At 41.8% G+C, this 19,710-nt stretch overlaps 3 protein-coding genes across 5 annotated transcripts; 1 reads left to right on the forward strand and 2 right to left on the reverse strand.

Annotated features, from left to right (window-relative positions):
- Positions 1 to 710: 710 nt before the first annotated feature.
- cdr2a (cerebellar degeneration-related protein 2a) lies at positions 711 to 8,611 on the reverse strand. Of its 2 annotated transcripts, none has more exons than XM_052049542.1 (7): positions 7,986 to 8,611; positions 6,011 to 6,123; positions 5,478 to 5,626; positions 4,043 to 4,210; positions 3,658 to 3,954; positions 2,398 to 2,641; positions 711 to 1,697 (listed from the first exon to the last, which is right to left on the reverse strand). In XM_052049542.1, exons 1-7 carry the CDS (start codon positions 8,062 to 8,064, stop codon positions 1,443 to 1,445), a joined length of 1,305 nt encoding a protein of 434 aa, XP_051905502.1. In that variant the 5' UTR covers positions 8,065 to 8,611; the 3' UTR covers positions 711 to 1,442. The 2 variants fall into 2 exon arrangements, with proteins under 2 accessions (XP_051905502.1, XP_051905503.1); XM_052049543.1 differs by having other exon boundaries at positions 2,398 to 2,638; positions 7,986 to 8,609.
- A 330-nt stretch (positions 8,612 to 8,941) lies between these two features.
- mfsd13al (major facilitator superfamily domain containing 13a-like) lies at positions 8,942 to 15,582 on the forward strand. The gene is made up of 7 exons (XM_052049533.1): positions 8,942 to 9,409; positions 9,487 to 9,801; positions 10,098 to 10,514; positions 10,597 to 10,751; positions 10,848 to 10,931; positions 12,294 to 12,437; positions 14,251 to 15,582. Exons 1-7 carry the CDS (start codon positions 9,242 to 9,244, stop codon positions 14,390 to 14,392), a joined length of 1,425 nt encoding a protein of 474 aa, XP_051905493.1. The 5' UTR covers positions 8,942 to 9,241; the 3' UTR covers positions 14,393 to 15,582.
- On the reverse strand, positions 15,544 to 19,644 carry si:ch211-139g16.8 (uncharacterized). Of its 2 annotated transcripts, XM_052049559.1 has the most exons (6): positions 19,476 to 19,644; positions 19,065 to 19,391; positions 18,608 to 18,708; positions 18,472 to 18,519; positions 16,788 to 16,898; positions 15,544 to 16,710 (listed from the first exon to the last, which is right to left on the reverse strand). In XM_052049559.1, exons 1-6 carry the CDS (start codon positions 19,606 to 19,608, stop codon positions 16,657 to 16,659), a joined length of 774 nt encoding a protein of 257 aa, XP_051905519.1. In that variant the 5' UTR covers positions 19,609 to 19,644; the 3' UTR covers positions 15,544 to 16,656. The 2 variants fall into 2 exon arrangements, with proteins under 2 accessions (XP_051905519.1, XP_051905520.1); XM_052049560.1 differs by lacking the exons at positions 15,544 to 16,710; positions 16,788 to 16,898 and adding an exon at positions 16,913 to 18,328.
- Positions 19,645 to 19,710: the final 66 nt, after the last annotated feature.

The raw sequence follows: 19,710 nt of genomic DNA on the forward strand, positions 1-19,710 counted from the left end.
CATCTAATTATGTCTTTGGGAGTGAATGAGTTACATATGTAAGTTATAGACTTTTCATTTTTATCTCTTTCAAAGCCTTTAGAAAATATGTCATTCTTTGATTCTTGTTTTTTTTGTGTTCACATTTTATTTGAAATTTAATTCATACATTTTATTCCCGCAGTGACATTTTTATTAATTATAATTCAAATAAAAATACATTGAATAATTTAACCGAGCCAACTAGCCCTTTTAAATAAATAAAATTGTGACTTGTCAATTTTGTACAAATTTCGAGTGAAACACTCAAAGGTTGTAGATTATAATGACCTTTTTTTTCTCATTAAAAAAACAGCTGAGGGGTTTGTTTCGGGCGCTTCTTTCGCTGTGTTTTTACAGGCTGTCGAAGGAGGGCGCCATTTTACTGCAGAAAATGTCGACAGTATCAGGGGAATTTTAAAAGCTTGTCTTCTCTTTTTTTGTCAACTTCTCCCCATAAAAGGCCAACATTGGCCAGCAAAATCAATTAGTTCAAATTTGAGGCAAACGGGGAAGTGTTTTCGTGAGGTTATGCTGTCTTAATAATTCCCGTGTGGTTCTATTCACTATGAATACAGCACATTCTCTTGACGCAAAATAAGACTAAAATTATTGACAAGCGAAGTTTGATTATTGAATTTTGGCACAAAACTACTGCGACGCCAAGTATATTTTTTAAACATAGACAAAAGGAGTGATCAAGTTTTCTTTTTATTTACATCTGGGATGTTTTCAATCAGAAATGTTAGCATTTCAATTCAACTCTCCAAGCTAACAACAAAATCATAAATAAATTCAGGATTAGTCAAAAATAAATAACAAAAGTGCTAAGCGCTGTGTTCTTGTTCCAAAGTATTTCATTCTTACAAAAAAAAAGCATGACAATGAGATAATTATCACAATCAGCCTAACTACTTTTTCATCCTATTATAACATTCCAACATTTCTTGACATGTAAGTCACACATCACAGCTTTAAACCGTTATGCATGATCGCAATGCCTGCGGATTAGCAGCTACGCATTGAAATACCTTTGATGACTAAATCCGGTGTGGGGACGTAAAATCAAATAAAACTGCAGTGGAACTGTTATAACAAGCACCACAACTTATAAACTATAACAAATCCTTATTGTATGTAATAATATATATATTATACACACACACACACACACACAATATATGGCCTTTGGAGAACTTGATTGGAAGAAGGTTCAAAAATGCCTTTTTTTTTCTTTAAACACTGTCCATAATTCAAGTAGTTGAGGGAAAAAAAAAGAAAAAACAAAAGGATCAGTGCTGACTAAAGCATAGTAGCATTTGAATAGAAACTTGGCACAATGTTCAATGAGCATTAAGCACCAGGGTAGTTTCAAAGAGAAAGCACATAAAGTGCACAACATTCTAGGACGAGGACTGATACAATCACATGGTGGATGCGTCGCTGACAAGTTTGTTCTCGTGCAGGTCTTCTTTGGTCTTCTGGATGCGGGTGAAAATCTCCTTAAAGAGGACTTTGTACTCTGGCTCCTCGGACACCAGCGAGGGTTGTCTCGCCATGCCAGAGAGGCGGCAGCGAGGGCTGACGCTCGTGGACGGACTGCAGGATGTCTGGACGGACTTGTGAGTGAGCCCCGCGGTTGCCTGCTGACACTGCTGTAGCAGCTGGTCATATTTCACCTAAAAAGAACCATGAATGTATTTCACTAATCAATTCTTTCTGTACACTCTCTCAATCTAATGAGTTTCCAAAATGCGTTTTATGGACTTTTACAGTGTATTTCCTGACTGTAATGCCATCACATGTTGGGAAAGGAGAGCTGCAGTGCACTAATACACAGTAAGCGCACTCAAGCAGAAGCAGACTGGCTGATTTCACATGCCACCCATCAGACCCCGCCTCTTAAAATCACTAGCATGTAGATGTGTTGTTCGCAGGGAATAGGGACGGTGCCTTGACACCAGGAGTGAAAATCCACAAGTAACTCGCACCCTCAATATGTTTAACAATTGTCTAATGATATCTTTCCAGATACCCCAAGATGGCAGCAACACAGTACTTTTGTGAAAATGAAGTGCCTCGACTCACATCAACGTAGTTCATTGGCACCAGTATGGCAGCAAAGCAGGACTTTTATTGCTTTGGCCTCAGCAAAAAAATAAAAATGAAAAAGTGAGATAGAAATATCCCCATCCATCCATTTTCTGATCCGCTTATCCTCACAAGGGTGGCGGGGCGTGCTGGAGCCTATCCCAGCTGTCTTCGGGCAGTAGGCTGGGTACACCGTGAACTGGTTGCCAGCCAATCGGAGGGCACACATATAGACAAACAACCGGCCGCGCTCAACTTTGTGTCAACACATTGGCAGCTGATACGAACCTGCAGCGCATTGTACTGCGCGTCCACCTCGTTGAGCAGCAAGATGCCCCTCTGCTTCACCACCTCCGCTCGCCTTACACACATCTTGTCGTGATCGTCCGGTGCGCTTGCTGTGCTGTTAGATCTCTGCTGCTGACGGTCCTTCTCCTCGCCCGTCTCATCAGACTCACCTAGATCCGCTTCAGGTTTATCGTCTGAAGTGTAGAACACCGAGTCAGGAAGAAGTAGTTGGTCTGGCTTCCTGCTTTGGGAAGGATCCGACAGAAACTGAAAATCAGTATCCAAAACGGTCTGCAGTTCCTTACTTGATTGATGGCCCCACTGATTTTTTTTAGGCTGATGCCAAACCATCATTTGGCAGAATAAAATTCTGATTCATTAAAAAATGTGTAAAGAATAAAATTACTTATTTTTTGGTCTCTGAACATTTACAACATTAGAGCTATGAATTACAGTTAGAACATTTGAGTGTTTTTACATTACTTATTCCTTTAGTATTTGTTTGACTATACAACAAAGAGGAAAATCAGCCAGAAACAAAGAAATTGGCCGATTTTTTGGGGGAGGAGGAGGAATATGAATTGATTTGGAATGCCATTATCTTTGTCTTATGTTGGTGGGTGATACTGTGTAAAAAAAAAAAAACATGAAAAACATTTTTATTTTTAATTTCTGTGCTGCCTGCCTGGTGTTGATGCTTCTGCAGTTTAGTTGTCTGCACATGGCTTCACGCAATCAGGACGTGTTGATTTACTTTGCAGTTGCCCCCATTATTCTTGAAGGATTGGGACCGCAATCATTGAGGTCAAGTGAAACGCATTGGAAAAATAAAAATAATACTTAAACTTCTCCTAAAAACACTGATAAATATTTCATATATGGAAATTGGATGGAAACCCCAACTCCCCAAAATAATTACAAATAATGGAATTTTTTTTATATTAAAAAAAAAATAGAAACCTTGCATTATTAACGATGACAGCACAGAACGTGCCTGGCATCAGCGAGCTTGTGTTTGCTGTGATTTCTTATTTTGCAGATCCAATCAATAACGTCCTTGATCGACTGATGACCGATTTTACATGAAATGCTAGATATCTGCTGATCGATCCAGCCAATCAGATTTGTGGATACTCAATTGTACAGGTGTTCCTCAAACATGAATATATCAGGTGATAATTGAAATGGACATGAAAATCCACAACGCCACCCCCCTCCCAAAATAAAATCGAACGTTGGCAAGAAATGGGATTTATGCACCTGGCCGTGCAGTCGGCGCGCCACACGAGTCTCAGTTGCTCCACTTGGGCCTGCAGCTCCATCTGCCTGGTCCTGCAACCCACCAACAGGTGGAGCCGCTGCTCCAGGCCTTCCTTGTCATTGGCCGTGAGCTCGAGCTCGCGTTCCGCAGCCTCACGACGTATCTTTTCCGCTCCCAGCTGAGCCTGGAGAGTTTGGACTGAGCGGAGGAGGATCTCGTGTTCTTCTTCTGGGTCTTGGCGTCGGTTTCGGTCATACACGGATCCCTGCGGCGACAGCGGTCCCTCTATTTGTCGCCTATTAGCGACACACCCGAGCCGTGAAAACACAGAGAGGTGGGTGTTTTTGAAAAGCATCGAGGGTGATAAACTGCACTTCACTGCACCTGTCTTGGTGCAAGTCATAGAGCCCCTTAAGACAGGAAACACTCTGTGCGCCGAGGTGGCGCCGCTGCTCTTGTTTGTTCCGCTCCGACTGGGCAGACGTGAGCGCCTCCACCTGCTTCTGCAGACCCTCCATGTGCGTTTGAAGCCCATCGATGGATTCGTTCAGACTGGAAAGAGACAGAGAGATAGTACAATGAGTGGTGTTCCAAAACAATTTTTCATTTCACTGATGAATGAACGCTATATTTCACTAAATGAAAATCAGTATGCAGTGTTCCCTAACTTATCGGGGTTGATGGGGACCGGGAGCCGGCCATGATAAGTGAGAAACTGCAAAGGCAATTAATCGGTATTGATGAGGAGGACGAAGAGAGGCGTTCCCAATCAACACTCCCGTGTACGTAGCAAGCACAACAGAAGAAAGTATGCCAGAGAGAGGCAGGTGAACGAGAGTCAACAGCGTCATGAGACGCAACGGAGGGTGCTAGGCGGGGCTGCGAAGTTGCGCAGCCAATTTGCTCATGGGATGAATCCATTCCTTGACGACGTTGAGCCGGGAACCAATCATGCGTACAGGCATGTACAAAACCTCAGAGTCATTCTGTATTTTTTTTTTCTGAATACAGTACTGTGGGAAAAAAAGAACCGCGATGTACTGAGGCCGCGACAAAAGAAGCGCTATATAGCGAGGGATCACTGTATCGTGATTAATGACTTTGTAGGATTTTTTTGGGTGGTCTTTTTTTTTGTCATCGATTGTACCATATTGGCCCGAATATAAGACGGCCCTGATTACAAGACGGCCCTGCCTTTTTCAAGACTCAAGTTTGAAAAAAGACTTTTTGAACACCAAATTTTTATACAGAAAATAATTACAGTACATTTGAAACAAATGATTACAACAATATATTTGAGAGAAAAAGAATGTTATTTTGCCTCATTCAAATCTTAATATCTGAACATTTAAATATGTAAACTAAAGTGCAATCACATTCGTAAATGAACGGCTTCTGGTTTTTGAAATGTAAATCATCAACATCATAACTTCTCCTCAGCTGCCAGTTAACCTGGCCGATCTTCGACCCACTTTTCTCCAGATTGTCGCTACCATTTTCTGTTATCTCTTCTATTATTCTCTCCTCTTTTCTGTCTTACCGCTATTTTTTATTTTTCTTCTTCGTGCTACCGCTATTTGTATTTTTATTCTTCGTGGCAGGGGTTCACTTGGGCCTGGGGAGTCAAGTTCAGCATTCGCTTCATTGGTACCTGGCGCCATCTAGCGTCGTGAATGGGTATAATGTCTAGACCCCGAATATAAGATGAGCCCCACTTTTTCAGACTTATTTCAATACAAAAAACACCGGCTTATATTCGGGCCAATACGGTATATCGCCCACTTCCTGTTCTCCCTTCATAAAATTGCGGTAGCCTGACCTGCTGATCTTGTTCTGGGCCAGGCGGTCGTCCTGCACTAGCCTCTTGTTGCCCCGCTCCAGCTCCTTGGTGGACAGGTCCAGCTGCTCATAAACTTTGGCATGCTGGTCGTTCATGTGACGCAGCAGCTCCACTTGCTTGGCCAAATACTGGTGAATAACACAGGGAAGGCATTTATCATTCAATTCCGGTTTCTCACACCAACATGCTCAAGTGCACACGTGTACGCAAAGCCTTTAGAAGGTCATTCGTGAAGGATGAGCATTTGAGAGAAACATAAGGGTTACAATAGCAACCAAAAAGAAATCCTGAAGCTTGCATACGGCCACAAACAAATTTGGGCTATTTGCCTCATCAGACGACTTGGAGTCAAAAGATTTTCTAGAGACTTTGTGGGTATGTGAGACAATGGAAACGCTGAACTTCACCAAAATAGACCAAATAAGGGTGGAAATGTTCCTTGACTGTGCCGTGACATCAGCATGTTTTACTGCTTAGTTTTGTGTGCACACGCCTATGTTTGTGTGTGTCACCTCTATTTCCAGCAGCTGCTCTTGGTTGGTGGAGTACATCTGCTGCAGTGCCTGCTCCAGCTCGCGGTTGCGGTCCAGGAGTGTTTTGCCGAGCTTGGCTGCCAAATGGAGATCTGTCCCAAAAAAACGGGGAAAGATACTACTTGAACCCGTCAAAACAGAGGACAACAACAACCACGCATCCTGTTGCCGCTCACGGATGAATCAGTGGAATGTAAGGCATGCGACGCCATTTCCTTTGCCACTGCGGATGCTTTTCAACGTCTTTATAGAGTTTGGGAAAATTCTGTCTTATCCTCCGGGTGGCCAAACATTGTGGTAAAAGGCCACATTAAAAAAAATCATACAAGTGAAATAAGTGACAACACACTTGATCACGAAAAAATAGCAAAGTGTTTGTTAGCACGTCACTGTGTAACATCTTAGCCTTTTTGCATACAGTCCTCGACACTCTGGGGACTGCATTGCATTGTGGGATGTGGAGGCCATTTTGGGGAGCGGGATCCATGCTGAATGTAAAGAAGGCTGTGTAGTCACACAGATGAAAGACAGCATGCTAAAAAGCAAGAAAGGAAAGGCGACTTATAGGAAAACATTAGACCATGAAGCTGACCGTACCGAAGGTGGAACCCGGGGCGGACTTTCACCTCTCTCTCGCTGAGGTTAACACTCGCTGGCTGGGACATGTGCCTCCTTCTCAAGCCTGAAAGCTAGGGCTCCTCTTTGGATGGAGGGAAGTCTTCTTCTATCCACTGAGGGTTCAGGTTTTTTATATTAACGATTTTCTTTGTGCCCCTATGTTAAGCATTTTTAGGTATTGGGGGGGAGGGGAAAGCGCAATACAAATGTAATTTATTGCTATAAAAGTACAGATGGTGCATTTTGCCAAAGCAAACTGTGCAGTGAGATCAGATCACAATACATGTGAAATTGTTGATATTATTAAAATAAGAACCTAAAAATACTTTAGTTTGCCAATTAATTTCATATACTTTATTAAACTGATTTTAAACAATTTCAATGTAACATGATTGATTTTATGAATATTTTCATTGTACTATTTAAAATATTTATCAATACAACCGAGGAAAAATTTAACACATTTCAAAAACAATTTTACTAAAATGGCTAAATCAATGCAAACGAGAATCGCATGTCTCCTAATAATGTAAATGTAATCATGCTTGCCCTGACCCCTGCTCTAAATACAAATGTGCCTGCCTAGTCCTCTCAATCTCTACGTTGGTCAGACCACCTAAATCCAACTAATGCAACACCATAAATCCTCTGGGAGGATTAAAATGTTTAGTATAGTCTGTGATATCATAAAAATAAGCACCTCCTAAAAGAAAATGCAACATCATTCAGTCCACTTGCTACACCCACAATAAAATATCCCCCCATTTATTATCTGAACCACTTTATGTAATGTTACATACAGTCTAATAAACCCTTAATTTGTCACGTATCCAACAATAACAAAAAAACAATACAGAAAACATCAACATTAATTTGTTCAACTCTTGCTGGCAGTAAACATTTTCTTCAATTCTGCGAATGCACTTAATCCGCACCACCAACAATTCTCAACTCCTTAAAGCGTCTATAAACTAAAAGTACTGTAAAATTGTGAAATCTAAGGAACTTCTGTAGTTTTGTTTTGATTTGTTTTGTTTTGACCACGGCTGTTATTGCTCCGGCAGCGTGGAACACTTAACTCAAATTCGGAGGAATTTCCTGAAAATTGACTTTTTATTCCAAAGACGAAAAGTGTCAAGACGAACAATTTTACCGTAATTTGGTTTGCTTTTCCACAAGATGGCAGAAGATACACAATTACAACCGGTGTACTGCATCCACCCCTTGTAACATTTTTGTTTTGTGGCCTGCGTGATTATTATCCCCCTAAAAAAACTACAACGTGTTCTCAATAAAGTTTAATAAACGGTGAGTTGTATGGTGCAACAGCTCTTACCATGCTCGAGGTCCCTTTGAGCGCACCACGCATCTCCGTTTTTGTCAAAATCGTCCTCCAAAATCCCTTCGGTTAGCATTTGTACGAGCGACGGCCGCAGCACCTGACGAGAAAGAAGAGCACCCTCAAGTGTTATTCGGCTTCACGTTGTTCCTAAATTGCCAGCTGCTCTCTCCCCGCCCTACTGCCAAACTCCACCACAGTTACATCCGCCCTTGTGTTGACTCCAGCCACGTGGCATGTCGCGAATACATACCAACAGCCGCCAGGTGGCACCCGATAGAAGCTAACTTTTATACTACAAATGTAGCAATCAAAATAAATATTACAAAAATATTTTTACGGGGGCAAATGGTAAATTACAAACATTAGATCGATCGATAGATGAATAGATATATAGTTTCCGTGTACTGTAATCATATGGCTCAATCGGGACGCAAACGTGAATAAAAATGTCATGAAAACTACGCTCTGGGACACATTTTCTTTTGAGAGAACAATAAGTTATCAAAGTACGGTATATATTTGATACATAATTAATAATTTCAATTTCATTCAGTATCAGCCAATTCTAGACCCCTTTTTTACGCTAAGTCTTGAAAATTTTGTGAGAAAAAATAAGTATCTGGGGTTGAACGTCTGGAGTGTGAAAAGACATAAATATGTCTTTGGGAGCAAATTAGTTAAAAATGGTTTCCAAAAAGTGCCTTATTTCCGTATTCTTACGGACCAACCAGGATGAAACTACGCTCGTTTAAGCCCTGCCTCCTTGTGTTATTTTTCCTCTTACAGTTTGCCAGCCGCAAGAAAATAAACATTCTAAAAAATCCAGAGCCCCCCAAAAAATCCAAAGTCAAAATTTTAATCATAACTAGTCAGTGAGTTATAGAAGTTGTGCAAGTTTTAAAATAAAACGTTGTTTGTAACTTCCGGTTTCCGGTATTCGTGAGGACCAGTCCGAGTAAAACAAGCGACGCGTTTCGTCCAATCAACACGAAGGCCAAATTTAAGTACCGCCTTCTTGAGATAATGATTACTATTCAAGATCAAAGTTGCTTCTTCACAATTCCTACAAGGGCGGAAGAACCACCTGACACAACCAGCCACGAACGCACTACACTCTTTCGGTTACATTTCCGTACTTTGTATAGCTAAAAACTGAACAATGTGGAATCAAAGGTGAGTCGCACCGATAATTGCCAGTTTGGACTGGAGAGTGTTACCTGGGCGAGGAAGCGAAAGGTGTGCGAGGCATTATGAAGCTGCCGCGACATTCGGTCAATTTGGGGCTCAACCCGGTGGCTCTGGCTTATTCCATGACCACTTTGGGATCTGTTATGATCAACAACCTATTCAGCTTCTATTACGTGAAGCTCTTCCTCAACAAGTACCAGATAACCGAGGGAGCTTTCCACCAATCCCAAGTGAGTGTCACAAGTGCCAATATGCATACACGCCTTGTGTCTCGATCGGATTCCAAATACGTTGTGCCTTTCCACAGGTGGTTTACATGCTGTGGAACGCCATCAACGACCCCCTCTTCGGATACCTGCAAGACAATTCCAAGGTGGCGTGCTGCTCTCGGCGACGTCTCTCCATTCTGTACGGCGCCCCCCTCTACTCGTTGGCTTTCCTCATCGCCTGGTTCCCGTGGCGAGCCTACACCCCTGGCGACTGGCTATGCACCGTCCACTTGATGGTTGCATTATGCGCCTTCGATGGCTTGCTCACTTTTGTGCTGCTGGCTCAGTGTGCCCTGTTCGCTGAGATTTCCAGCCACCATCAGAACCGACTGAGACTCATCAAGTACAGCCAGGTACAGTCAGTGGAGGGATATGATATTTTCACTATGTATGTAGATATACTGTATATATATTGGGGACGGGGGGTGGGGGCGACAATATCATGATATAGTGATTTTGAGACAATTGATACTTTGGTTAAAGGAAAAACGCCTTGAAACACATTTTGCCAATGCCAGAGAAATTCCACACTTGTTCTTTTGAAAATTTACATTTTATTCAAAACCTAGCCTTTCCCTTTTTTAGAACGAAGGTATTTCTTGAAACCGGGAACCGCCATGTGCCTGATGGTTTATTTGCGATTTTCCAGGTGGCGTCGATGCTGGGTTCGTCAAGCGTGCTGTTCTGCGGCATGCTGTCCAAAAACATGGAGGACTTCCCAGCCTTTCAGGCCTTCGTCGTGATCATCGCCATTATAAGTTGCGTCTGCATGCTCTACACGGGCTTCCGCAGCCAGAGCCAGTTTGATGACAAATCGTCAGACGATTTTGACGAGCCCACCTCACACGGCTCGACGTGTTCGGCCCCCTCAGTGAAAACGCTGACGTGGCAAATCCTCATCAACAGGGACTTCCGACTCTTTGTGTTCATGAACTTTTTCCAGGTCTTCATGCTGGCTTTCTTCAGTAATTTTACTCTGATATTTGCCGAGCACTTGATTCCTCCTGATATGCTTTCACCAATGGCCAGAAGCATCATGTACGGCGCGGGATTCATTTGTCCTCAGGTTGGAGCTTAAGCACTTACAGGATTATTTTTTCCTATCTGAGTGTTATTTTAATTTTAAGATAATTTTACGTCCACCCCAGTTGTTGGTGTTGAGCTGTGACAGACTTCTGCACAGCCTTGGCTACTACAGAATCATCCTGTACAGCTTCTACCTGGAGGTCTTAATGGGGGCATTTATGCTCGCACTTGGTGCTCAGAATTATCGAATTCTGGCATTATTCCTCACCCTGAGCATGTAAGAGAGTCGACGAGTTTTCAACCTTTTTTTTTTTTTTTTTTAATCCATGAAAATGTTTGCCAGTTTGCTAATAAATTGTCGTCTTCTCTACAGGGTCATGGTGCAAGCAACCTTCAGTCTGTTCGGCTTGCCTCTCGCAGATATCATTGACACCGACATGCAGAAATACAAGCGCAGGTAAATAAGAGGCTGCTATGCGCCCGGTAGTGTGATACAACAGCAAGATCGTTTTCTTTTCCTGAAAAGTAATGATTTTGGTGAGGGGAAAAAAAAATCCCATTCCACACTACCAATCAATGTGGTGACAGTGGAAGAGCATTTGATTATTGACGAAATTGGATCATTTGCCATGGTCAAGTCTCTGTCGGACTTCTTTTCTGTAATTGTTTATCTTGAGTAATCTATATGTTAATGATTTGCAAAGTTAAAATAAAAACTCAATATGCTGGCTTTGGTGGAACTTACAAACCAATTAATCATTCTTGTAATGCGCTTGTACTTACAGTGCTGCACTTTTCAAAAGGGTGTAAAGTTTCTCGTCCATGTAACCCTACTTATTTATAATTTATTTTCTTTAGTTTGTTTACTAATATTTAGTCCCACTTGTAATGAAGGGAATTTTAATAAATTGATGTAAATTCAAATAAACTATTTCGGGTGTGGCCAGGTGAACAGCTGGTTATAACGTCCGCCTCACAGTACAGAGTTCAAATCTGGGCTTGCCGTTTGTGTGTGGAGTTTGCATGTTCTCCCCATGCCTGCGTGGGATTTCTCTGGGTACTCCGGTTTCCTCCCATATTACAAAAACATGCATGGGAGGTTGATTGGACACTATCTTGTCCTGAAGTGGGAATGGTTGTTGTTTGTCGAAGTCTAACCCCACCTACTGCACAAAGACGACTGGGATCGGCTCCACCCCACCTGCGACCCTTGTGAGGATAATCGGATCAGAAAATGGATGGGTGCATACAAATTTCAGTTTATTTTATTAGGCCAACTTATTTAGAACTCATTCTAACTTTTAGTTACCGGTATTTTTATTTTTTTAACTTACTTAGTTCCTAATTTTTACAAAATTGATTTTGAATTACTCCGTAGTGCTTGTATTTGATGACATGCTTCCGTCCATTTTCTGAACCGCTTCGTCGTCACAAGGGTCAGGGGTGTGTGCTGGAGCCTATCCCAGCTGTCTTCGCCCTGTAGGCGGGTGACACCCTGAACCGGTTGCCAGCCAAACTCTGGGCACACTGAGACGAACAACCATCCGCGCTCACACTCACATCTAGGGACAATTTGGAGTGTTCAATCAGCCTGCCATGCATGTTTTTGGATGTGGGAGGAAACCGGAGTACCCGGAGAAAACCAACGCAGGCCCGGCGAGAACATGCAAACTCCACACAGCAAGGCCGTAGCTGGGATTAAACCCACAACCTCTGCACTGTGAGGTCGATGGGCTTAACCACTGGACTACCGGGCCGCACATGCTTCCATACGCAGTTACACAGTTTCCAAATGGCAATCGGTATGGTGTGTTTGCAGCTCCCCTATGTCGTCCATGGTGTTTGGGACCAACGCCCTGTTCACCAAACCTGCTCAGTCTCTGGCCCCAATGTTAGTGATTAACATTCTCAACCAGTTTGGCTATGAGCACCTGAAGGATGCTGGGAGGGACGTAAATCCAAGGTAAATACAGCGTCTTGCCCCTCCAAGTTTTAAACAAACACTTGGAGCTAATAAGAGTGCTTGCGTTTATTGTGATTCTCCTTTGAGTTATACTTATTGTGTATTTAAGATGAATGTGCAGTGTTGGCTTTCTGAAAGTTTCACAATGTTTGACCGGAAAACACTACATGCTATAAATCGTATTGCGTGTTTTTCACGCAAGTCAAGGTCAATATCATCAAAAACTTGAAATTGTAGATTTTCATTGCATGTGCTACTGCTGTATAGCAGAAAAAATGCACAATTTAAAGGCCAAAGTTCTCACACCGCTGAGCGTCCTCTCCAAAAAACAAAAATCATTTTGTGGTCAGATGGAGTGGCAGTGGAGTTACAAATAGTTACAAAAATTTGGCAGTACAAGACCCTCCCTCAACCTAAATATCATCGACAAATAAGATTAGGGCTACAGAATTTTTGCCAGAGGGTGGCAATGTTATTCGACCTGAAAGTTACAATTATTAAAGGCCAATGATGTCTTAAATCTACTTGGCTGGAAATTTCTCAAACAAGTCTCCAAACTTTGGTCATTGGTTTTGAGCAAAAAAAAATGAACAGTTTGACAACCCAGCACATAAAAGGAAGTGACTTGAAATTTCTCACACATGTCCTGCTCATTTTGCCTGTATAATTTTCTCAGATGCTCGTGGAGTTATGAAGCTTGACAGTTAAAACTTCTAAATCACATCCGGTACAAAACCAAATGAGCAGGTTGCAAGCCCTTTGAGAAACGTTCAGTCTACTTGACCATGAAACGATCAAGCACCGAGAAATGTTCATTTTTAAAGGAGCTCACACACACCGATCTCCCATTTGAGCGCAGACGACTAGAGGCTGAAATGAGGATTTTGAGAACACAAAATATGCTTTTAAATGATCTGATTATTCTACACTACGTATAATTATGTGCCCATTTAATAATGGATTTACTTGAGCATTCAGAGTGGGCGAAGTATATTTTCCAACGACCATATTTCTGCACTATAAAGGCGCACCTAAAAGCATTCAATTTTCCCGAAAGCCGACAGTGCGCCCTATAATCCGATGTGCCTTATATATGTTGTCACAGTCTCTTTCTATTCCCCATTAAGTAGTCTCCCTGTTAGTGTGTTCCGATGCCATGTAGTGGTGATTATTAGCAGGAACCTGTCTTGCTGCTGGAGGCTGTAAATTTCCCCAGTGTGGGACAAATAAAGGATAAAAGAAAGGAAAAGGGTTCTGCCGTGCACTAAGTGACATCTACATTCCCCAACACACTCAAATAGCTACTTTGTGAGATCTGCGCAGCCAGAATGAAACGAAGATCATACTAAAAGCATAGTCAACAACTGACTAAACAAAGGAAGAAGGAGCCAAGCAACCCCTCGAAGGATATTTAGCCCCTTGTGAATGTGATTCCGCGATGTTTGTGTTCCTTTTTGTTGAATCAATTTGTCTTCATAACTTTAGCCTTTCATCTATTGTTTTGTAATGCCATTTGTACTTGTGTTTCATGTCCGTGTTTGTGACCAGTTCTAATTTTGCTGCAGCGGTTGTGAAGGCTCTATATAAATAAAGCTGTATTGTTTTGTATTCCCTTTAGTGTAGCTCTAGTGGATGCATAGAGCAACTGTAGCCACGAGTGTAGCTTCTATTCTATGTGCCTTATAATGCATTGCGCCCTATATACGAAAACCGTTTAAAAATAGGCCATTCATTGCACCTTATAGCGCAGAAAGTACGCTACAAATGTGTATAACTAACCATGCGCACAAATTGAAGCCTGTCTCCTTTGCAGAGCCTTGGAGAGCCTACACAGCGTCATGTTCTACTTGGTGTGTGTGGTGCCTATGTGCGTGGCTGCCGTTCAGGTCCTGGCTTGGAGGCCCTTCTCCATTCAGAACAGCCACACTGTGGACAGCAAGTACATTGATAGCTAGAAACAATTCAGAGGAAGAGGGCTCTCCTCAATTTGGCCACATAATCGCGGAGAATTGATGATCACCGGCTATTGTAAATGAGTATTTTCAAGATCGTCTCGGGTTATAATGATGGGGAACCTGTAATTTATCTTCTTGTGAAGATGTACGACTCTTAAAAATGACACATATCCAACATTTGAGTTAGATCAAATGTTTGAGAAGTAAACAAAATAAAACGGAAAGTCTGTTGACTTTTGTGACAGTTGAACCAGTTGGCTTATTACAAAGCCTTATGATTTCCAGTCCAAACCATTCTGTTGATGCTCGCTGACTTCCAATTTGTTCTAAGTTCAAACAGGACATCAGGTCAACGGAATTCATTCATTCCAAGCTCATCTTAAAGCCTTTGACTGTACATGCAGCTTTTTAGGTAACATTTTAACATTTCGGACTGTCATACAAGCGCGAAGAGAAGTTAACCATTGTATGATAAAAGTCAAATAAAGAGGCCGGACTCAGAAAACAAACGGGGAAAAAAATTGTTGGAAAGCTTCTTTGGTCGTTTCCGTACAAATGGTTTCGACTTTTTGCTTTCAAGGACATGCTAGTTAGTGTACCCGAGCGTCTGCTTGATATTTCTTGATACGGTTAATTCACTGTGTCGCTCATATTGGTGGGCAGCTTCACCTTCTGTCATGGAAAAAAGAACAAAAAACTTTTGGCGTGAATCTGTTCCATGCTCAATCCTTTTTTTGTTCTTTCCTTTTCACAGTTCGGGGAAAACCTTGATTTTCAACAGTTGAACATGCAAGTCAACAGGTTCTGCCGGTTGCTTGTTAACGCTATAGTGTGTATGTGTGTGTGTGTGTGTGTGTGTTTGTGTGTTTCCATAAGCTGATTAATCGTATCCATTTACTGTACTTGTATATATCAGAAAAATGCAACTAAACAACTACTGTATTTCAATGTTTGAAATGATTCCATTTTTATAAGGACTGTAAGCAAATGCTGGTTTTTATTGTTTTCTATGCCATGGTTGTGCGTAATGAAGGTTTCCCAGTGTGCCTTGTACACTTTGTCCATTGCGGTTCCGTACTGGATAATGTAATGTAACGTGCCTTGTTTGACATGTAGAATGATCAACTGTCTGGCTAAATGACGAGCACAAGTTGGGTTTAGTCTTTTATTAAAAAATAGGTTACTCTTCATATCTTTGCTTGCGTTTCTCCCTACAGTGCCACTCTCTTCCTGTTAACATAGGTACAATGAAGTCTACAAGTATGAGGTTTTTCAAATGAACAGTCAAAATACTTTATTGGCCCAAATATAAGACGGTGTTTTTTGCATTGAAATAAGACTGAAAAAGTGGGGGTCGTCTTATATTCAGTGTGTAGACGTTATGCCCATTCACGACGCTAGATGGCGCCAGGTACCATTGAAGCTAATGCTAAATTTGACTCCCTAGGCCAAAGTGAACCCCTGCCACAAAGAATAAAAATAAAAATAGCGGTAGCACGAAGAAGAAAAATACAAACTTGTGGTCAGAAGGAAAAGAGAAGAAAATAATAAGAGATATCAGAAAAGGGAAAAACGTAGTGACAATCTGGAGGAAAGTGGGTCGAAGATCGGCCAGGTTAACCGGCAGCTGAGGAGAAGATATGATGTAATTTACATTTCAAAAACCAGAAGCCATTCATTTACGAATGTGATTGCACTTTAGATTTGAATGAGGCAAAATAACATGCTTTTTCTCTCAAATATATTGTTAGAATCATTTGTTTCAGATGTATTGTAATTATTTTCTGTATAAAAATTAATTTGGTGTTCAAAAAGTATTTCTTCAAACTTGAGTCTTGTAAAAAAGGGGGTCGTCTTATCATCAGGGCCGTCTTATATTCAGTATGCGATTGAAACATTGGCTTCCAGCTTTAACTTTAAATGTTATGTCTCCATTCCCTGGAAACTATTTGAGGAGAAGTGAAAATAAAACTTGTGTCCTCAGCAATTATCAAATATAAACACGAGACTTCCTCTGAGGTTTTATGTTCATGGCAAACTGGCTCCAATGCTTCCACGTTTTGCAACTGCTCTATTAAGGTGTCATGTTCGCATATGAAATTAGAAAGTCTTGTCTACTTTCTGTCTTGCCACATTCACTAATTGTCATGACATCTCCCAGCCCTAGAAATGCATTGTTCAGTGTTATTTTCGTCTCCAGTCCAATGCAGATCGATAGACGTAAAAAAATAATAATAAAATACTGTACAGCACGCGGCGCCTTCTTACACATTTTGATAAATGTCATCAGGTGCACGATTTAACTCGGCAGCTGTCACCTGCAAAACAGAATGGCACGAAAAAGTCTCGTTAGAATAATGTGCCTAATTCGCATGCTTGACACAAGAAAGTGTACCTCAAGCGGCGCAGGGTTTCTTTTCGACGTCTGTTTGCTTCTCTTCACGTCCCGTCTGTGGTGCATCTCTTGCAGCACATCGCGGAATATCCTGCTTTTGTTTGTGTTTTTCTGTTTCACAGCCAAAGGAAATAAATGCGTGAGGAGGTGTCTTTTATTGCGCTTAAGTCACATGTACACCGGAGAGCCCATCTCCAGACCTTTTTTTATTTTTTTGGTGTCTTCTAATGCACTTGATACAAATGAAACATCTAAAACAGGCTGGAGAGGGTCTCTCGGGGAACACATTTGGCACCAACAGAGTTGAATGAAGCTCCCTTGCTAGGCCTGGTTCCAGCTTTGGAGTCAGTGTTTGGAATTTGCTCTTTGAAATAAATGACTTAATTCATTCATAGATGTTAACGTAGTCAACAAATTCACGATTCCATCTCTTGAACTAAAAACATACAAACGAGCCTGTTATTGTCATACACACTGCCCAATAAAGGGGGAGTTTGCAATAATTAAAACAAAAAGCCAAAGTATGTTCATAGAATAATCTTTGGGGGGGAAAAAAAGTTATTTGGCCCCATATTCTGTCTGTAATTTGACTTATGAGAAACCAGCATGCATGAGGACAATCGGAGGCAGAAAGTGTGACGACTGGTCAGTGATGTTAATCATTTGCTGTATCACTCCCAGGAAAAGTCATAGCATAGCACACCCCAGCAGCCTCTCATTGACCTGTTAGCTTCGGCTTCCGGAGTTTTGTTGAAACTGTTCGAATGTCCAAAACTGGGCAAATGGGCAGAGCCACAACATGCCAAGCAAGGAAACTTCGATCAGCCGAGGATTCAGAGGCGTTACGGAATTTGCAATATTTGTGCTCAACGTTAAATTCATGAACAATTTCTGATTTGTAATTGATTGTCCACCCCGTCCTGACTACCCAAGAAAACACTTCAAATGATGCGTGTTGAGAGTAACAGTATGTTACGAATACTGGAAGTCATACGAACAATGGCTGTGGCAAACAGCGGCTTGTTTACAGTGCTAATGCTAGCTCAGTAATGCTAGTTTAGTATTGCTAGCGCTGCTGTTTTCTTGAAGCTGGACAGCAATCTCTGGGCCAATTTATGACAACTAGGCACTTTAATACTTTCATGCCATGATGAATGGCCATTTTTGAGAATTTTAAAACCGCAAACTGTAACAATAAATTGTAGCTGGATGAAACATGTTGCTTAGTTTTTGAACAGCTATAGGCGGCCAGTGTGAGATCCTGGGAAATAAATATGCTTAGCATCACACTACGGACCACCTCCAGATTATGATTTTTCAAACTAACATACTGTCATCTTTCATTGTATGCACGATGTTTTACTCTCACCGACTAGGTTCCTCATCTGCTCTGGGTCTGCTATGGCAAATGAGACCTTAAAAATCTGTCGGGCGATCAGGGCCTGTCATGCCTGCTCACCCGTTTCCCTCCCCCCTGCACATTTTCTCACGACCATCCTGTTCTGTCGCCGCGGCCGCTGTGAACATCTTGCAAATGTCGCCTTAGTGAAAAGAAGTGGTGCTGTAATGCAAACATTGCTTCCTGTTCTGTTTCTCCCCCCCCCCCCCTTAAAACCTTTACTCTGAATTATTCACAAATGAAAGCTCCCAATTGACAAATATGTAAAAATAGAAAAGAACTGACCGTGTCACTTTTGGAGATTTGTCTACAGTTGAATATGTTAAGGCCATACTGAAATCCACACAGACACATGAGGTTACAAATTGTGTATTTATTCTGTCAGAACGTCAAAAGCTACTTATTGTGGAGTGTAAGTTACCTTCTTTTGAATGATGAGCGTCACTGTTGCCGAGCTGTAGAGGGCCAAGACGACGAATGTTAACCACAACAGAACATGACCCACCATGAGTTTTGTCTTTTCTGCAAGTATAAGGAAACTTATTTGATCACTTCTGCATAAGGGGGAAACCCAACTTTGGGCAAGATGGCATGTGATACTTGATGGATCCATGTTTTAACATCAAACGGCCCCTTCTCCTCAATGTCCACATCTTATGAGTATCACGAAAATCGATTTCTACTGGAAAATTGGTTTTAATTTCATACATGTGAGTGCATCGAATCAAAGCTAAATCAAATCGATCCGCTTTAAGAGGTATAGTTCTTGAATCAGATTGAAGCCCATATATTTAGATACATATCAAAACTCACGTGCACAAACATATTCATGTTGCAACCCAAAAGGAATATTACTTTTTTTTTTTTAAACTTCTTACCCTTTACAACAAGAGTCGTTCCCAGACCGACATGCTGAGCGCCAGGTGCCGGTTCTCCCCACGACGTGGCAGCACAGAAGTAAATCCCGCTGTCGTTGGCGTTCAGGGACATAATTTGTAAAGTGGCCCCGTGTAAGATGTACTTGTGATGGTTGTGTGCCAAGTTAAGACGGCCGTGCGATCTGCGCTCAAAAGCGAACCACCTGTAGTGGAGCCTTTCGGATAAGCAGTTGGGGCGGACGCTGCACTGGATCACGGCGTCTTGTCCCAGTTCGCGCCAAATGACGCTCCTTGGCTGTAACAGGCAGCCGTCAGGTTGTGCCATTCCTGATGGAATACATGGACACATTCAAATATGGTCAGTAAAACCGATAAGTGTGTATGATATGTGTGTAAAGGTCAAGCTCATACCTTTTGGTGGCAACCAGGTGAGAGAAATGAGAGAAAGCCAAAACAATGGCACCATGTCGGTGGACTTACAGTGAATGATCTCATGATAGTGTGAACCAGGCGATGGAAATGGTAAATTCCATTTACTCAACATCGCTGGCTTCCTTCCTCTTTCCTCCCAGGCGGCATGTCTTTGCAACATAACTGACATGATGCTGGAACGCACTGCCCAAATGTAATGCGTAAATTCATTCAC

Source organism: Hippocampus zosterae, chromosome 17 (genome assembly GCF_025434085.1).
Source record: "Hippocampus zosterae strain Florida chromosome 17, ASM2543408v3, whole genome shotgun sequence".
Lineage (NCBI taxonomy): Eukaryota > Metazoa > Chordata > Actinopteri > Syngnathiformes > Syngnathidae > Hippocampus > Hippocampus zosterae.

Excerpts from the sequence above, each read along its gene's own strand:
- cdr2a (XM_052049542.1), bottom strand. The coding sequence starts at position 8,064 with ATGCTAACCGAAGGGATTTTGGAGGACGATTTTGACAAAAACGGAGAT. Across the intron at positions 6,124-7,985 it reads TCAAAGGGACCTCGAGCATG|ATCTCCATTTGGCAGCCAAG; the intron begins GTAAGAGCTGTT and ends TTTTTGGGACAG. Across the intron at positions 1,698-2,397 it reads CGCAGTACAATGCGCTGCAG|GTGAAATATGACCAGCTGCT; the intron begins GTTCGTATCAGC and ends GGTTCTTTTTAG.
- mfsd13al (XM_052049533.1), top strand. The coding sequence starts at position 9,242 with ATGAAGCTGCCGCGACATTCGGTCAATTTGGGGCTCAACCCGGTGGCT. Across the intron at positions 10,515-10,596 it reads CGGGATTCATTTGTCCTCAG|TTGTTGGTGTTGAGCTGTGA; the intron begins GTTGGAGCTTAA and ends CGTCCACCCCAG. Across the intron at positions 10,932-12,293 it reads ATGCAGAAATACAAGCGCAG|CTCCCCTATGTCGTCCATGG; the intron begins GTAAATAAGAGG and ends GTGTGTTTGCAG.
- si:ch211-139g16.8 (XM_052049559.1), bottom strand. The coding sequence starts at position 19,608 with ATGTTGAGTAAATGGAATTTACCATTTCCATCGCCTGGTTCACACTAT. Across the intron at positions 18,520-18,607 it reads CGCTCATCATTCAAAAGAAG|TATGGCCTTAACATATTCAA; the intron begins GTAACTTACACT and ends TGTGGATTTCAG. Across the intron at positions 16,711-16,787 it reads GAAACCCTGCGCCGCTTGAG|GTGACAGCTGCCGAGTTAAA; the intron begins GTACACTTTCTT and ends TCTGTTTTGCAG.